The following is a 19,163-nucleotide window of genomic DNA, read 5'->3' as shown; positions in this document are numbered from 1 at the left end:
CTAGTCACTAACTGAAAATAGGACCATTACAAGCTAGTAGGGATCATTACAGTAAAAAGTGTTATAAACAAGGTGACCATTGTAAATATCTCTGTTTTAGCTCATGCATAGACTTACCAGAAATCTCCATCAGAAAACTATAATACTTCTACAACACATCGCCCTATAGAGAATTCAGCTACAAACAAGTCACCCTATAGAGAATTCAGCTACAAAGAAGTCACCCTATATAGAGAGTTTAGCTAAACAAATAAGTTAGTTTGTAACTAAAGACAGTCAAGAGGCCGGAGAGGGCAAGTGATGATGATACACATAACTATATGGTATGTCTTCAGGAGTTTATGGGACCAGGTGATTAGCTATTCAGTTTTTTTTCTGACATCAATTGTAATACTTCAGATCAGTTGTTAAATCAATTTTGGGTAAAAATTAAACTCACATAAACTATTTTGTAAAATTAGCATGGTTGCTATGCAGCTAATTACACTTTGGTTGCTTTAGCAAAATGCTAAATGCAGTGCAAACATTTTCTCTAGATAAAGTGCATGAAGTGCACTAAACAATTTATCAGTTACAGTATTAAGATACAACAAATATACTAAGATATAGGCTAGCGTTTGACCATGATTGGTGCTAAAGATAGTATAAGTTAGTAAGTTTTATGCATGGACTTAAAGAAGTTGACAGCTATATTGTAGATTGTCAAATGTAAGTGCAAACAGCTATTACTTGCTAGGAAGTGAGATGTCACAAAGCACTCACAATACAGTGCAAATGTATGTGTTCTGATCTTCACCTGAACTTATAACTGTTTGGTGCAAAAGGGGTCTTCCACATACATCAATTTTAACAACCAAAATTAGCTATTGAATGAAATGTGGGTGAGCTGTGAGCCCCAACATAGAACACTGAATGAAGAAACTTTCACATATGTAGCTACGTATGATACATTGAAACAAATAATAGTGATGGTCTCTCAAATTCATGCACAGCAATTGGTTGTGTGGAAGGACCCTTTTTTTGGAAATCCAGCCACATTAATTTTATGCATTTAAAGCATCCACTGATTGCATACATTGCAAGTATCGCAGTCTTTTTATTTCAAGTCATTAACGATGTTTGACTTTCTTGCGAATGTTTTTCTTTGTTGACATGGGGTCCCCATTATGTACTCTTGGTGATAGCATGTCATGATGGCAATAGCATGCATGCCATGATGCATGTATGTATGTGTATTATGGATTAGTAGCTAACAGATACAATAAGAACACCTGGTTTACAAATTCATTTACATATTGCATGTGTGCTGATTCTGTATTCTGTTACAAACTTCAGTTGTGAGTATTGGCACATGTTGGGGGTCTGACACCACCCAAAAATCATGTGTAAGATTCTGAATCTCACCAAATTTTTGCAAGATTCCTGATTTCAAACCAAGGTTTATTTGAAATTTCAAAATTTATTATAACTAGCTATGCAGTAGATTGGGACAATCCTTAAAGTAATCTCTCTATAAACAGACATTGTATCAGTCACATTCTCAATGGCATATTAAGCACAACGTGATTGCTAATTCACTTCTGAGTTCAGGTTGGAATCTTTGGACTTTTCACCTTTCTCTGTGCTGCAAATTTATGGTTTTTTGGCTGAACCTTGCAACATGGTCTATAGTTTATTTTATGCTACATAATGATACTTCTCCATTCTATAATGAATCTCCACCAGCATGATTGTACATGTGCAGTGGGAAAACTGGGATATTAACTCAGGATTCTAGTAGCTATTTTTTGGGTCATTACATCTCAAATTATGAGAGAAATTAAAATGTTAACCCACTCGTTTCAATATTGGCACAAAGACAGCCTATCATACATGCATGAGACAAAATCATACGCCAAGATTTATTTGATTCCGTCCATCCCAGTTCTTGGTTGCTTTAATGTAGGTATTTTGTGTTTGGGAAATACTTTTGCTATTGAACTATACAATGAAACCTAACCTGTCTAATCAGATCACTGTATATTAGCTAAACTGACCATTGTAACAGTATTTCTAATTGTACCGTTTGTGCATGTACAAAATTACCCGTTTAGTGCAGCTATGTCAATGCACCTCCTCAGGAAATTTTGACCCAAAAGTGACCAGAATAGACAGGTTCACTACTACTTTTATATATGTTTAGTGATTAGGTAAATTACATATAGATCAAATAAATGGTTTTTGGCAAAAAATCAGCTGTAATTTTTTTTGATGCCAGCTTGACTTTCCACCCGTAAACAATTGTTGGACTTTGAATAAAGCACATGTAAAATTATTGCAGCGATTTCTTGGTTACCAGTTTTGATTTAACTTTAACTACTTTGGCATAGATCCCATCACTCACTTATTGTATTAATAAAGCTATTTAACACCATTGCAGCTATACATAGTTTTGACCAATAACCATAACTTTTAGTTTATAATCCTGAATAATGCAATTACAGTGCCACTGTAGCCTTTTGTACAGCTTGACCGTTACCTCAGACGTTTGCTGGGACTGACATTCACACTTACGAATAATGTATAGCTATGGCCAAGGGGGAATCAGAGTAGGTGTGACCAGTAAGGCCAGAGCCTCACCACTTTTTGGCTGGAAATAAAAAGCTTTCAAACTTGATGAAGCCAAAACCTGAACATGCAATACTTATAGCATTTAATTAATGACAATAATTGACACCTATGTAACTGTCTTTCACTCAGAACTGACTTTGTTCATGTTAAGTGCCTCTAAAAATAATTACTGTTATACTTAGTTTTGGCTTTGTTTCTCTTTGTACCTCTTAATTGATAAACTCAAATAATAAATTTTTAGGAGTTAAACAATATTTTATATAGGTGCTTTTTGGCAGTGTACATGCAGTTACGTAATTAAACACTTGCCAGGTACAGTAGCTATCTAGCACCTTGCACACAGTGCTACAGCCTAAACTTGTTTCTCCATGCAAATAACATCTCAAATGTGCATTTACAAAATTTTCTGGGGAGAGGGTATGCCTCCATACTGAGCCTTACCACTTTCACTTTTACTCTGAAGCCCCTGGCTATGGCATTTTTGAATTGTGCTCTATACATTATCTAGCTATGCAATTGCCTGGAGGCTCTCCACCCATGCACACACACACACACACACACACACACACACACACACACACACACACACACACACACACACACACACACACACACACACACACACACACACACACACACACACACACACACACACACACACACACACACACACACACACACACACACACACACACACACACACACACACACACACACACACACACACACACACACACACACACACACACACACACACACACACACACACACACACACACACACACACACACACACACACACACACACACACACACACACACACACACACACACACACACACACACACACACACACACACACACACACACACACACACACACACACACACACACACACACACACACACACACACACACACACACACACACACACACACACACACACACACACACACACACACACACACACACACACACACACACACACACACACACACACACACACACACACACACACACACACACACACACACACACACACACACACACACACACACACACACACACACACACACACACACACACACACACACACACACACACACACACACACACACACACACACACACACACACACACACACACACACACACACACACACACACACACACACACACACACACACACACACACACACACACACACACACACACACACACACACACACACACACACACACACACACACACACACACACACACACACACACACACACACACACACACACACACACACACACACACACACACACACACACACACACACACACACACACACACACACACACACACACACACACACACACACACACACACACACACACACACACACACACACACACACACACACACACACACACACACACACACACACACACACACACACACACACACACACACACACACACACACACACACACACACACACACACACACACACACACACACACACACACACACACACACACACACACACACACACACACACACACACACACACACACACACACACACACACACACACACACACACACACACACACACACACACACACACACACACACACACACACACACACACACACACACACACACACACACACACACACACACACACACACACACACACACACACACACACACACACACACACACACACACACACACACACACACACACACACACACACACACACACACACACACACACACACACACACACACACACACACACACACACACACACACACACACACACACACACACACACACACACACACACACACACACACACACACACACACACACAGCCATACTACTGTAATAACATTAAGCATGTGATTATGTACGCAGTGTGTGCACAGTAAGTTATACTGTGTACCATTCATGTGGGTCTTAGCTATGTAATAGTTATATATACCATGGCTGTGAGGGATTTTTCTGATATAACACCCGAACCCCTTGTAGGAAATCACACTGCCACATCCTGTGGTGGACTAACTAACTGGTTAAATAATTATCTGGCTGGTAACTTACCTTTAATTTACCTTTAAAATGTGAAGAAAATTCAGCCATAGATTATCTAAAATATGATTCAGCCCAGTAGCTACTGGCTGTAGACTTTAGCTACGTATACACGTAGCTATTGCAATGAAGGAAATTCCCATCTACCTCTGAAACAGGAAACCTGACAACCTTATAAGGACATGTGTATGTAAGTGGGTTTCAGGCGTAATTCCTGGAAATCTCCTGTATATAAATAAGTTACGTCATTGGGGATTTTTAAAAAATCAGGATCATGGCGAGAGTCAACAGAGTCAAGGACGATGAAACCAAGATAACGCGAAGAATGTTTGAAGAATGTTTTGAAGAGTTAGTGAGTAAGACTGATTTAGACATACTGTATAAAGAGTTCAACTGCCAGTGCAAGATAAAGCGTTTACAGTTATCAAAAGTCTGCATTCTAAGAGGCGGGGAGACCCCCGAGATCCGAACAGTACTCAATCTTATCGCTGCTGAGGAGGACGAAGAGTTCGTTAAATGGGTTGATGCCATTCAAACCTCGCTGAGTAACACTAGCAACCAGAAATGTAGCCATGGTAGCATCGTTAACAAAATGATGCAAATCCGAATGGATTTAACCACATCATCAACAAATACATGGAGATCTTCCACTAAGTTTCAACCAAACCCTGGACGAAAATGGATAGGGGCATCAATGACTGCTTCACAAGTAGTGCGGCAGAGGCAGTTTTCTCCCACATTTTCATTAGTAAGTGTCTCACATGATTTGATGTACTTACATTGGCAAGGGATTTATTTATTTATTTATTATTATTACTGAGCAGCCAGCACTGCTGATGTGCTCAGGAAAAAAAAATCATACATGTACATTACTACAATAATTAGAAACGTTAACTGAGAAAGAGTCAGTCATTTAAATCAGTTATTACCTATTAAAATCAATTAATTATTACCTGGTATGTGTACATGTAGTCAATAATGGTTGGTAAAAGATGGGTTCATGATGCACGTCTTCAGACATCCAGTATACCGGATGTCCAAGGACGTGCATCTGTTTACCAACCTTTATTGACTTCCTTCTATTATGTACGGCTTGGAACTTGTATATTTAAGACCTATACAACTCAAGTTTAGGATGCAAAAGTGGAATCAATTGTACCATGAGTGTGTATTTCATAATGGGGTGTGAAATCTGAGGTGGATTCTAAAAGACTTGTCTCAAGTACTGATTGTTCAGATATAGATACAATTATAGGTGGTGGAAAGCAGGCTGCTGAGGGGCTCCAAATTTATCCCCGGACTAAATCAAATTTTAAAGTACAGTAGATCTAAAAACTCTTATACTACATTAAACCTACTAACTTTGCTATTGGGACAGTAAGTAAGTTAATACATTAAGTTTAGAAGTCAGGATTATAAGTTACTCCCTAGTTGTTCTGTGGTCTGCTCAACGACTGGAAATATGCATCCATGCATCACCCAAACAATTTTTTACTGATTATTCGTCATTTATTAACTGTCAACTAATCGAAACTTAGCAACTACACTGAGCCTGTAAACCTGAACCCACAATTAAATATTCTGTTTCGCTTAATATAATGAGTCAAAGCGTATCATATCCAGTGTTGGGAAAGTTACTTTGTAAAAGTAACTAGTTATACATATTACATATTACTTGCAACTGAACTATTTAGTTACAGTTACATATTACTCATAAAATAAAGTAACTGTAATAATATTACATATTATATTACTTTGTGGAGCCTTAAGCTGTCACGTGTGAAACTACCACTTTATCACGTGACATGATTGCGTTGTTGGACAATGTGCAAATCTTGGTTATAAGTAAGAAGCTGGTGAATAAACTTCATTCAGTAGGCTTCGTTACTTTGTTGTGGTTAGGTGTTACTCAGAGGATAACTAACAAGATTAGTAACTTCGTTACTTGTAGTAATAATATTACGTAATATTAGACTTGTTACAGTAACTATATTACTTAGGTAACGCGTTACATTTGTAAGTAAAGTAACTTGAGTTATATTACCCATTTTTATAGTGTATTTTGTTATATTACTTAGTTACCACAAAAGTAATAATATTACATAATGCATTATTATATAACGCGTTACTCCCAACACTGATCATATCATTGAACTGGGAATCAAAGCCATGTGCAAACTGCATTCCCATGATTTCCCGGGTAATATGTGAGTTAAACTTTAAGTGGTGCCTTTGAACGCTCACGCTAAAGTGGTATATGTATGTTTTAACAGTGTATATGTGTGTTAGCTTGATATAGGTAGAATTGAAAAGGTTCTTCACAAGCATTCTGCAGCCATAGATCTAAAGATAATTACAGCTGGAGGATCTGGGGCTGGAAAATCATGTTTCCTATCATGCTACAATGGGAAAGGTTTTCAAACATCACTACCAACTGTATCTTTGTATTGTGTATATTGTAACACAAACTGTGTAGGGTTTTCCATTTACAACTTTTACTGTGGAATTACTTTAATTCGTAAACTGTATAACTGAAAATTTGGGAGATAAAGGTCCATAAAGCACTGAATCCTGCAAGAAGGACATACATGGATTTGTAAAAGGAATTTTGAGTCTTAATTTCTTTAACATAGTATTTCATAGGTAGGCTGTCAGCATATCCCAACAGTATATTACTTTTACAATGATGTACCCATTCAAGTTACTTTTCTGGATACAGCAGGTATATATGTAAATGTGTTAATGTACTATAAAGTGTTTTTTATTCATACAGTACGATAATACTTTATAGTGGGGATCATGCATGGAGGTTTGGATTTTCTTGCTCATGGATATCATTCAATGACCAGCCTTACGTTTTCTTCATATCGGCTTGGCGTAATTGGTTAGGCATAACCAAGCTCAAAAATGCTTTCAGAGCAACCACAAATCCTTCCAACAAGTTTCTATGGAATTTTAAAAATTTTGAATTTCTGACTAACCATCTAACGCGTACCTTCAGCCAAGCATAACTTGACAATGGTTAATGCTACAGACTTGATTTCTTCACTGTTTGACATTGCTTTGGTCTGAGATGTGTCCTTTGCACCAAGTACAGCAGCGTACCATTCTTTCTTTTGATGTGGTATATGCGTTGGTTTACCAGTCATAAATTATGAAAGTAAACAAAAAAGTGTATGATACTTTTGGCCAGAAAAACCCAAACCTCCATAATCCATAATATACAGTACAACTGTACTGTATTGATATTGTGTACTGTGCAGGAATCATGTGATTATAATGCACAGGTGTAATTATAGAAGTATTTAAATCATTACAAAACTCTGTATGTGAGACATAGTTGGTGGAAAGGTGGGGTGGTAACCTGATGATATCTTGCCGAAATTCTTCTTGGAATGGGGCTGAAAACCATGAAAAAGATTAACATACTGTAATAGAATACTCAAAGCTCAAATACCCTAATAGAGCAGTCAAAATACTTCATAAGTGAACAATAACTTCATCTTAAAAAGTAATTGCTTCTCCATGTTTTTGCATTTTTTTTGTGTGGGTATCAACTATACTGCTTTGTTGACATGATGGCTTTTACATGGCTGTTCTCTTTTTAATGCACTGTTCTTAACATTAGAAGGCTTGATTATGAAGTAACATTTAAATGTGAATTCAAGGCATTAATTTCCTATTAATTGATGTCTTGTGTCTTTAATCAGGTTAATAATGAAAAGGCAACATATGTAACACAACATGCACCATGGATAAAGTGGTTTTATGTACGCATGCAATAGCCATAGTTGGGATCTTTACTCTAATAATGTAATCAAACAGTACGGTAGTACTGTTTAAGTAGGAATCCCCCAAAATGACACACGCCACCAAAAATATTGCCTTTTAAAAACTATCTTAGAAACTTCTTATGCGACGAAAATCACCTTTACGGAATAATATTAGTCCATCTAGCATCAAATGTAGCATTAAAAACAAGAAAATGCTTACTGGCGGCCGGATATAGAATTTAAAAAAAATTGTCAAAACTCGAATTTCGTCTCACTGCCTCACTCACTCACTCACTCACTCACTCACTCACTCACTCACTCACTCACTCACTCACTCACTCACTCACTCACTCACTCACTCACTCACTCACTCACTCACTCACTCACTCACTCACTCACTCACTCACTCACTCACTCACTCACTCACTCACCCACTCACTCACTCACCCACTCACTCACTCACCCACTCACTCACTCACCCACTCACTCACTCACTCACCCACTCACTCACTCACCCATTCACTCACTCACCCACTCACTCACTCACTCACCACAGTCGCAAGCCTAGAGCCCAAACAAAGCAGCACATGGTCACCATTTTATGCCACAACAACAAACTCACCGGTGGGATGTGCCTTTTGGGGTTCTGATGAGTGTACGCCCTGTGTGCCTTGTCTTTTCTTTTATCTTCAGTCAGGCTGCTTGTCTTCTTCTTCATCCAACGAAACCATATCGAGGTGTTAATTTTCCATATAACACTTTCTTTAAGCAGCATAATAGATGCGACACTAAATTATTTAAGGTGCTTAGACTATGCTACTGTACGGAAGTACCAGTACTACACAATAGGTCACAACATCACACCCATTCTTTATTCTACGTATTATTGATCTATCGATCGAGACCACGATGACCATGCCCCTTTTACGCTAGCTGTATTTGTGACCACACACCTTCAAGTTGGTAGGCTGATTCAAGCTTGGATTCGAGATTCTCTTATCTAATACTATATGAATCAATTGAAACCACAATGACCACATCCCTTTTTTGGGAAAGCACACATCTTTCCAGGCTGACTCGAGATACTCTAATACAGCAGTCACCCTAATAGAACAGTCACCTGTTTATAGCTAGTTGTAGTTTTATCAGAAAACTAAACAAAATAGTATATTAAAAATTATAAATTTAAAAGTGAAGTGGGGATCCAAGCGATAAAAAGTAGTGAAACAAGAGATGAACAATGGTAGCTATTACAGTATAGCTCAGTGGGAAATCCTACTTTGGCATTGAACACAAAATAATTGTTATGCCATGCCAAAGTAGGGATTTCCCACTGAGCTATACTGAATAGCTACCATTGTTCATATCTTGTTTCACTACTTTTTATCGCTTGGATTCCTACTTCATTTTTAAATTTATAATTTTTAATATACTATATATTACATATAACTCATTATTCTGAGTATCATAACATACTACAGTTACTTATTACTCCCAGAAAAAAGTAGCAAGTTACATACTGTATTACATATTACTCTGGGGGCAGTAACTAGTAATAATATTGCATATTACGTTTGTTCATTACAAGCTATAAAGTTAAGTCCAAACTACCAAATACAACTCCCAGCCTATATACATACAACCAGCCACAAGTGCTTGTGTGACACAAATAGGGCACTCATTTCTCTCTGGTGCATTTCAGGTGCTTTGTTGTAGCATCTTGGCTTCAAGGACACTTGCAAACACTATCACATCTGTTCATGCCTGCTATGCTGTCTCGAGTGTCGTTTACTCAAAATGCGACCAAATGTGCTGGATACAAAACGCATTAAAAAGAAGTAAAAAGAATGCATTACAATTTCCAGATGTAATATCCATTACTTGTTACTCTGTCATGTAATGTGTTACATTTGTACTCGTTATCCCTAATAGCAATAGTTTAACGACATTAAGACGGTCAACACTTTGTCAAAATGGCCATTTATGCTGATGCAGCTACATACATGTAGCCGGAGACCTTTTCTAAAGTATACCAGTTGATATACAGTGGTCAGTGGATATTTATTATTATTTGATGATGGCAAAGTAAATTGCAAAGCCTTACGAATCATGTAGACCCCTTTTTCTTACATCATCAGGCTGTGATATAGGCGGACACAACTATATTTACAAACAAGTTACCAGTTTCTTCAGTCAATACCAAAGCTGTTAATAATTAAATTGTATTGTTGCGTTTGTGCCTAAATTATAAAATTTTTATACTTTTGTACAGGGCAAGAAAGGTTTGATTCTATGGTCAAGGTAAAACATTTTGTGGTCGATTTAACAATATTGTGTATACATAAGTGTACCTGTAATTTATTTGCTGTATTTTTGTGTTTTATGATAACCACACATTGACTACAAATGGAACACTTACTGGATCAGGTATACTATCGAAATTCAAGTGGTGCTATGATTTTTGTTGACTTGGATCAAATATATAATGATGACTGTACATTGAGCATTGATCGGGCAAAACGTTCTTTTGATCGTTTAAAAGAAGTAAATGATAACCCAATTTGTCTTTTAGTTGGAGCAAAGGTATTGATTGAGCATGTAATGTCAGAGAATGTACATTGATGTTACTCGGTGTGTTATTTTTGTTTATGTGTATATGCTACAAAGTACATATTCCAAATTAAGTGTTATGGTTACTAAATCAGAATGGCACAAAAATACATTCTAGATCAAGATACTCTAATAGAGCAGTCACTTACTCTGATAGAACAATCAGTAGAATAGTCTATCACTCAGTTACTAAGTATCTTGATAACAAAAATGTGGGAAAACTGGTATTGTAACCCTTGACAGCAGATTTGATTTTTCCCCAAGAACACAAGGCTACAGACTAAAGTACCAAATTTCACAATCAAAATCAGCTAGGGCTTGATAGTCTGGTTTGCTTTTCACAAGCCCAGTGTAACAGAAGTTAATGTAATGATAATCTAATCCAAAACAGCCAAGCTGTAAAAAAAGAGTGCGGCCCTGAGAAAGGCTATGGTGAAAAAAGATGCGAAATCCAAGGTGGCGGCCAAGAAATGGCTGTGATGGTAGGTTAATGGTAAAAATGTTAATAACAACAATTCAGGTGAATTTTGGTGCCGCTTGGTCTTGGCACAAAATTCACCTGAATTGTCGTTATTAAAATTTTTACCATTAACCTACCATCACAGCCATTTCTTGGCCGCCACCTTGGATTTCACATCTTTTTTCACCATAGCCTTTCTCAGGGCCGCACTCTTTTTTTTACAGCTTGGCTGTTTTGGATTAGATTTCACTTCTTTTTGTATTTGTATGCCGGCTTTGAGGTTTTTTTAACCTATCTTTTTTTTTCTTTACCACAGGAAGAAGAAAAAGATGAAACAAATGTTAAATACTTTAAATATTTCTGATTTTATCAGTAGATGTACATTTTATACAATCATGTAATACATATCTAATCCAAAACAGCCAAACTGTAAGCAGCACCAAAATTCACCTGAATTGTCGTTATTAAAATTTTTACCATTAACCTACCATCACAGCCATTTCTTGGCCGCCACCTTGGATTTCACATCTTTTTTCACCATAGCCTTTTTGAGGGCTGCACACTTTTTTTACAGTTTGGCTGTTTTGGATTAGATTTCACTTCTTTTTGTATTTGTATACCCCAAAGCCGGCCTATGGCCAGCTTTGGGACTTTTTTAACCTATATTTTTTTCTTTACCACAGGAAGAAGAAAAGATGAAGCAGATGTACCTTAAATATTTCTGATTTTATCAGTAAATGTACAAATTATATATATATAATACATATATTTATTACAGAGCTCTCCATGGTGGTTTCTTTGTAACTGAACACTCTACAAGGTAACTTCTTCTAGCTGATCTCTCTACAGGGTGATTTGTTTGTAGCTGAATTATGTACAGGTGATTTGTTTGCTGCTGAGCTCTTTACAGAATGGTTTCTTTGTAGCTGAACTATCTACAAGGTAACTTCTTCTAACTGATCTCTCTACAGGGAGATTTGTTTGTAGCTGAACTCTCTACAGGTGATTTGTTTGCAGCTGAACTATCTAGATGATGGTTTCTTTGTAGCTGAACTCTCTACAAGGTAATTTCTTCTAGCTGAACTCTCTACATGGTGGTTTCTTTGTAGCTGAACTCTCTACAAGATAACTTCTTCTAACTGATCTTTCTACAGGGCAATTTGTTTGTGGCAGAATTTTATACAGGGTGATTTCTTTGCAGCTGAACTCTCTACATGGTGGTTTCTTTGTAGCTGAACTCTCTACAAGGTAATTTCTTCTAGCTGATCTGTCTACAGGGTCATTTGTTTGTAGTGTAGCTGAATTCTGTACAGGTGATTCATTTGCAGCTGAGCTCTTTACAGAATGGTTTCTTTGTAGCTAAACTCTCTACAAGGTAACTTTTTCTAACTGAACTCTCTACAGGGAGATTTGTTTGCAGCTGAGCTCTCTTCATGATGGTTTCTTTGTAGCTGAACTCTCTACAAGGTAACTTCTTCTAGCTGAACTCCCTACATGGTGGTTTCTTTGTAGCTGAACTCTCTACAAGGTGACCTCTTCTAGCTGATCTTTCTACAGGGTGATTTGTTTGTAGCTGATTTTTTTACAGGATGATTTGTTTGCAGCTGAACTCTCTACATGGTGGTTTCTTTGTAGCTGAACTCTCTACAAGGTGACTTCTTCTAGCTGATCTCTCTACAGGGTGATTTGTTTGTAGCTGAATTCTGTATAGGTGATTTGTTTGCAGCTGAGCTCTTTATAGAATGGTTTCTTTGTAGCTGAACTCTCTACAAGGTAACTTCTTCTAGCTGATGTCTCTACAGGGTCACTAGTTTGTAGCTGAATTCTCTACATGGTGGTTTCTTTGTAACTGAACTCTCTACAAGGTAACTTCTTCTAGCTGATCTCTCTACAGGGTGATTTGTTTGTAGCTGAACTATCTACAAGGTAACTTCTTCTAGCTGATGTCTCTACAGGGTCACTAGTTTGTAGCTGAATTCTCTACATTTTGGTTTCTTTGTAACTGAACTCTCTACAAGGTAACTTCTTCTAGCTAATCTTTCTACAGGGTGATTTGTGTGTAGCTGAATTCTGTACAGGTGATTTGTTTGCAGCTGGGCTCTTTACAGAATGGTTTCTTTGTAGCTGAACTCTCTACAAGGTAACTTCTTCTTGCTGATGTCTTTACAAGGTCACTAGTTTGTGGCTGAACTCTCTACATGGTGGTTTCTTTGTAACTGAACTCTCTACAAGGTAACTTCTTCTAGCTGATCTTTCTACAGGGTGATTTGTTTGTGGCTGAACTCTCTACAAGGAAACTTCTTCTAGCTGATCTCTCTACAGGGAGATTGGTTTGTAGCTGAACTCTCTACAGGTAGCTGAACTCTCCACATGATGCTTTCTTTGTAGATGAACTCTCTACAAGGTAACTTCTTCTAGTTGATCTCTCTACAGGGTGATTTGTTTGTAGCTGAATTCTGTATAAGTGATCTGTTTGCAGCTGAGCTCTTTACAGAATGGTTTCTTTGTAGCTGAACTCTCTACAAGGTAACTTCTTCTAGCTGATCTCTCTACAGAGTGATTTGTTTGTAGCTGAACTATCTACAAGGTAACTTCTTCTAGCTGATGTCTCTACAGGGTCACTAGTTTGTAGCTGTATTCTCTACATGGTGGTTTCTTTGTAACTGAACTCTCTACAAGGTAACTTCTTCTAGCTGATCTTTCTACAGGGTGATTTGTTTGTAGCTGAATTCTGTACAGGTGATTTGTTTGCAGCTGGGCTCTTTACAGAATGGTTTCTTTGTAGCTGAACTCTCTACAAGGTAACTTCTTCTAGCTGATGTCTCTACAATGTCACTAGTTTGTGGCTGAACTCTCTACATAGTGGTTTCTTTGTAACTGAACTCTCTACAAGGTAACTTCTTCTAGCTGATCTTTCTACAGGGTGATTTGTTTGTGGCTGAACTCTCTACAAGGAAACTTCTTCTAGCTGATCTCTCTACAGGGAGATCGGTTTGTAGCTGAACTCTCTACAGGTGATTTGTTTGCAGCTGAACTCTCCACATGATGGTTTCTTTGTAGATGAACTCTCTACAAGGTAACTTCTTCTAGTTGATCTTTCTACAGGGTGATTTGTTTGTAGCTGAATTCTGTATAAGTGATTTGTTTGCAGCTAAGCTCTTTACAGAATGATTTCTTTGTAGCTGAACTCTCTACAAGGTAACTTCTTCTAGCTGATGTCTCTACAGGGTCACTAGTTTTTAACTGAATTCTCTACATGGTGGTTTCTTTGTAAATGAACTCTCTACAAGGTAACTTCTTCTAGCTGATCTCTCTACAGGGAGATTTGTTTCTAGCTGAACTTTCTACTGGTGATTTGTTTGCTGCTGAATTCTCTACATGATGGTTTCTTTGTAGCTGAACTCTCTACAAGGTAACTTCTTCTAGCTAATCTCTCTACAGGAAGATTTGTTTGTAGCTGAACTCTGGTTTCTTTGTAGCTGAACTCTCTGCAAGGTAACTTCTATTATTGATCTCTCTACAGGGCGATTTGTTTGTAGCTGAACTCTCTACATGGTGGTTTCTTTGTAGCTGAACTCTACAAGGTGATTTCTTCTAGCTGAACTATCTCTTTCTATAGTTGTATGAACTCCCTACAAGGTAACTTCTTCTAGCTGATCTCTCTACAGGGTGAATTGTTTTTGGATGACTTGTTTGTAGCTGATCTCTATACAGTTTACTTGTTTCTAGCTGATCTCTTGAATTCTCTTCAGGGTTACTACTCTATTAGGATGACTGCTCTATTAGGATGACTGCTCTATTAGGATGACTGCTCTATTAGGATGACTGCTCTATTAGAGCATCTCGATCTTGCACTTGCTATACCAAGTTGGATTTCGTGTTATAACTCTGTGGCTTTAAGTCTGATTCTTCTACACCATTGATGAGCCTTTCTAAGATGATAACTCCATCTGTACAGCGATTTTCAAAGCATTACCCCAAGCGGTTTATCTGGTAGGCGTGGCAAGCAGTTGTTTTTTATTAGCTAATCTCGATTGCATAATTGTTACATACTGTTGGTTTTTTCGTTGTATCTTCCTGGTTTTTAGCTCGATTTCTTTCAAACCACAAAAGGTTTGAGGTTCAATAGTTAACCTATTCACCCACCGATTTTCAGCTTCTTTCCATACGCGGTTTACCCTGTAGGCGTGACAACATATTGGTGTTATTTTTCGTGAATAATCGCTCATAACTCTTTGCCTGTTTATCGTATTTCAGCCAAAGTTGTTACAGAGATGCGCCTTTATACCCTCCTTCTGTGTGCAAAATTTCAAGGCGATCGGATGTGGCGTTTGTGTTTTATAGCAGTTTTTGTAAGTGTGCGAAAAGAGAAGAAAAATGAGAAGAAAAAAAAAATGAAGAAACTAAGCCAATTTTTGTAGTCGCATATCTCGGGAACACTTGAAGCGATTTCGTTCAAATTTGGAATGTGGAGTGCTGAAGTTGGAGGGCGTATCCACAGCAAAAATCGTCTTGTTTTATCAAGGCAGCACAGAGCTACGGAGGTGCGAAAATTGCGTTTTCTTTCTTCCTGTCAATATACTCACAGGTGTTGCATGCCGGCTTCTTGGGCTGCACGACACACTACCGTGTGTCTTGATTTACAGGTGGACAATAACTCATAGATCTGCAGAGTTATTTTTGTTGGATTAAGTAAATTTAGTCAGACTGTCAGCTATTTGACCCCAAATCCTTGTTCATTCGAAATTGAAAATGAGTGTTCTATTTGAGAATTTTGAGTATAAGTGTATGTTCTATTACAGTATTTCAATGGAGACCTGTAAATGTATGGGCTTTAGTTGTCCAAAACAAATCATTTATCTGAACACTTTTACCATTACGGTTTAGATAACTGAGTGTCCATTGTATCTATAGCAAACATCTGATTTGTATGTACACTTCACTGATTTTTTGTCTACCTTCAATACATGCAGTAGGAATGACTTTCTTTACTCTGTTAGCGAAAATTTCTAACACTACTGCTGCAGATTTCTTAACCCATTCATACAGCAGTAAATCCAACACCGGAAGCCAACACCCACAATTATATTTCCTTTGCTATGGTATATAAGCAGAGTAAGCATTTTGCCAATTGCGGCAAGGCTTGGAGGATGGCAAGATCTTCTGGCTAAAAGTTCCCAAATTGGCACTTTACAAAATTGGTATCTTTCCGGCTAAAAATGTTCCAGAATTAGAAATATTACTCCAATATTTATCATCTCTTGCAATTCATAGTATCCGTAGCTCTGCTTACTACTAATAAAATAATTTAGTAGTCATGCATGACTTTAAATTACTCTCACTGTGCTATATGTTACAGTATGATTTGGTGAGAAATTTTAGTGACAAAGCGAAACAGAGCATAGACACCCTAGCAAGGAGAGTGTCGGGTGAAAATTGGGTGTATACATCTGCAAAAAAGAATCTTAATTTGGAGAAGGCTGTTTATATGATGATAGAATTGGTAAGATTTTTTTGTTCTAAGGTGCACTACATTATTAAATATCAGTTATTGCTTTGTTCTACTGGTATGTAGTCTTAATGCATGTATACAGAACACGTAATTATCAGTGATGCAATTCTTTGTATCAAGACACATGATAGTGTGGTGGTGTGTGAATGTGTGACAGACAAGTGTGTATTATACAAGAGCCAAGAAAATGCAGTTTTTGTGTATTCGTAGATCAATTATGAAAACACACCGATTTTGTCTTTCAGGGCGGAACACTTTTTATTCCAAATTTGTGATACATATATGCCCAGCCATTTCAGAGATGTGCATGTGCCTTCAAAGTTTGTCTTGTATTTCATCTTCCAGTTCTTATTTTTTTTGCTGCAACAAACTCTTGTTATAGCTTCTGTATTTGATTTCCTGGGGGTGACCAGCATAATATGTGATTGGATTTTGGAAAAGTGATCTAAATTGCACATTAGAAGTTTCAAGATAAACGATTTTAAAGAATTCAAGTTAGCATAACTCGCCAAGGATAGCAAACACGCATATGAAATTTACACACAAGATGCAACAATCTATATTACCTTTCAGATCACTTCCAATACTTGTAGCTGCTTGTAAATTTTTCCGTAGAAAATCTGTGTAGTGGTTTCTTAGTGGCTGATATGTAGTAAAATCAACAGAAAAAAATGTTTGGTCAACATTATCAGGTCATCCATGAGTAACCACTGATTATTGCCAAGTCAAGCCTTTCACAAGACCAGAAACCACCATTTGATTTCTCCACACCACCCAGAAAACATATTAAAACCAGCCTTGAGCAGTTTGAGTAGTACTGAGGGTAAGAACTAGTAGTACGATAGTGTAGCTATCCACTGATGGTGTTAGTTTGATTTTGCTTGATGTGCGATTTGGATTGATTTTGTAAAATCTGGTTAAAGCATAACTATGTATGAAATTTTGGTCAATATCTCCTGCCTTAATATACTATCTAATAAACTGTTTGACCCACTTAAGTGAAGAATTATATGTGGAAAGTTTGGCATTTGTCCAAGTGTGTCCATATCTCTAGCCAGTGATACCAAAGCATTTCCAGTGGCTGAAACATTTCTCTATAAATCTACTTGTGAAAAGCATAAGCAAACTAGTTGTATGTCTGTGGTACAAACTAGGCCTGAGTCAAAACTAATATGCTCGAAATTTTGCCCACAATATTTTCAGCAAATTCCCAAATTTTTATTTATTATGCTCATTCAGTGTTCCCATTATGCTTGTTGCTTTATGCTCCTTGGTTAACATTTCTTGCAATTATCTTGGAACATATTAATCAGTGAATGCTCTATTAGAGTATTTCGCTACAAAGTGACTTCTGTTAGAGATACAGTATTGATGTAAAGAACTATGTCCAATACATTTTGAGTGCTCTGTTGCAGTTTGCAGTTTCCACTGACTGCTCTATTAGAGAGTATCGATCTGTCTTCATGGAATTAAGCTGAAATATCCACCCTTTATGCTGGCATAGCACTCCATCTTATTATGCTTTTTATTGTGCTGGCATATTTGATGTAGGCCTAGTGCAAATACATGTGTAGTGTATTGGTGTGGCTATCCATTTTTAAACTTCAAAGGTGTGTGCTAATAACAGTACTCACAGTGGCTAACCTGGTACTATCAACCAAGCTCTTCCAAACTACTGTAAGAGGATAACTTGGGAAACCTCACATCCTTTGTAGTATGTATGTACTTTGTGAAATTACACTTGCAAGAGATTGTGCTATTTATTTACACAGATAATGCGCCAACAACAGAATAATTCGAGATTTGATAATAGTGTGAGAGTGCTACCATTTGCAAGTCCATGCCAAGTCCACGAACCTCAAAATCAACCCCGTAAATGTTTTAATTGTTAATAGGTATTGTATATTGTAATTTATTTCAATTACACTAACATGTTTATTTGTGATGCTGTACTATGTAAGTGTGATATACAGTATAATGATTTGTTGTTGCAACGTTACTATCACTACAAATTTTCCTGATATTTTAAAATTTTGTCATGCATAGGCTGAAGGGGAGCCTAAGTCCCCACCAGTCTTTTTCTTGGACTTACATACAGTTAACACTAAAAAACAAAC

At 37.4% G+C, this 19,163-nt stretch overlaps 1 protein-coding gene across 2 annotated transcripts; it reads left to right on the top strand.

The window, feature by feature from the left end:
- The first annotated feature begins 4,948 nt into the window (after positions 1-4,948).
- On the top strand, positions 4,949-19,045 carry LOC136240579 (uncharacterized). Of its 2 annotated transcripts, XM_066031588.1 has the most exons (7): positions 4,949-5,439; positions 6,981-7,127; positions 7,335-7,413; positions 10,737-10,765; positions 10,892-11,047; positions 16,894-17,037; positions 18,819-19,045. In XM_066031588.1, exons 1-7 carry the CDS (start codon positions 4,966-4,968, stop codon positions 18,936-18,938), a joined length of 1,149 nt encoding a protein of 382 aa, XP_065887660.1. In that variant the 5' UTR covers positions 4,949-4,965; the 3' UTR covers positions 18,939-19,045. The 2 variants fall into 2 exon arrangements, with proteins under 2 accessions (XP_065887660.1, XP_065887661.1); XM_066031589.1 differs by lacking the exon at positions 16,894-17,037.
- The last annotated feature ends 118 nt before the right edge of the window (positions 19,046-19,163 follow it).

This window comes from Dysidea avara, chromosome 12, assembly GCF_963678975.1.
Source record: "Dysidea avara chromosome 12, odDysAvar1.4, whole genome shotgun sequence".
NCBI lineage: Eukaryota > Metazoa > Porifera > Demospongiae > Dictyoceratida > Dysideidae > Dysidea > Dysidea avara.
The sequence above is the reverse complement of the archived record's forward strand: the minus strand, read 5'-3'. Positions and strand labels throughout refer to the sequence as shown.

Excerpts from the sequence above, each read along its gene's own strand:
- LOC136240579 (XM_066031588.1), top strand. The coding sequence starts at position 4,966 with ATGGCGAGAGTCAACAGAGTCAAGGACGATGAAACCAAGATAACGCGA. Across the intron at positions 7,414-10,736 it reads TACTTTTCTGGATACAGCAG|GGCAAGAAAGGTTTGATTCT; the intron begins GTATATATGTAA and ends ACTTTTGTACAG. Across the intron at positions 10,766-10,891 it reads GGTTTGATTCTATGGTCAAG|GTATACTATCGAAATTCAAG; the intron begins GTAAAACATTTT and ends TTACTGGATCAG.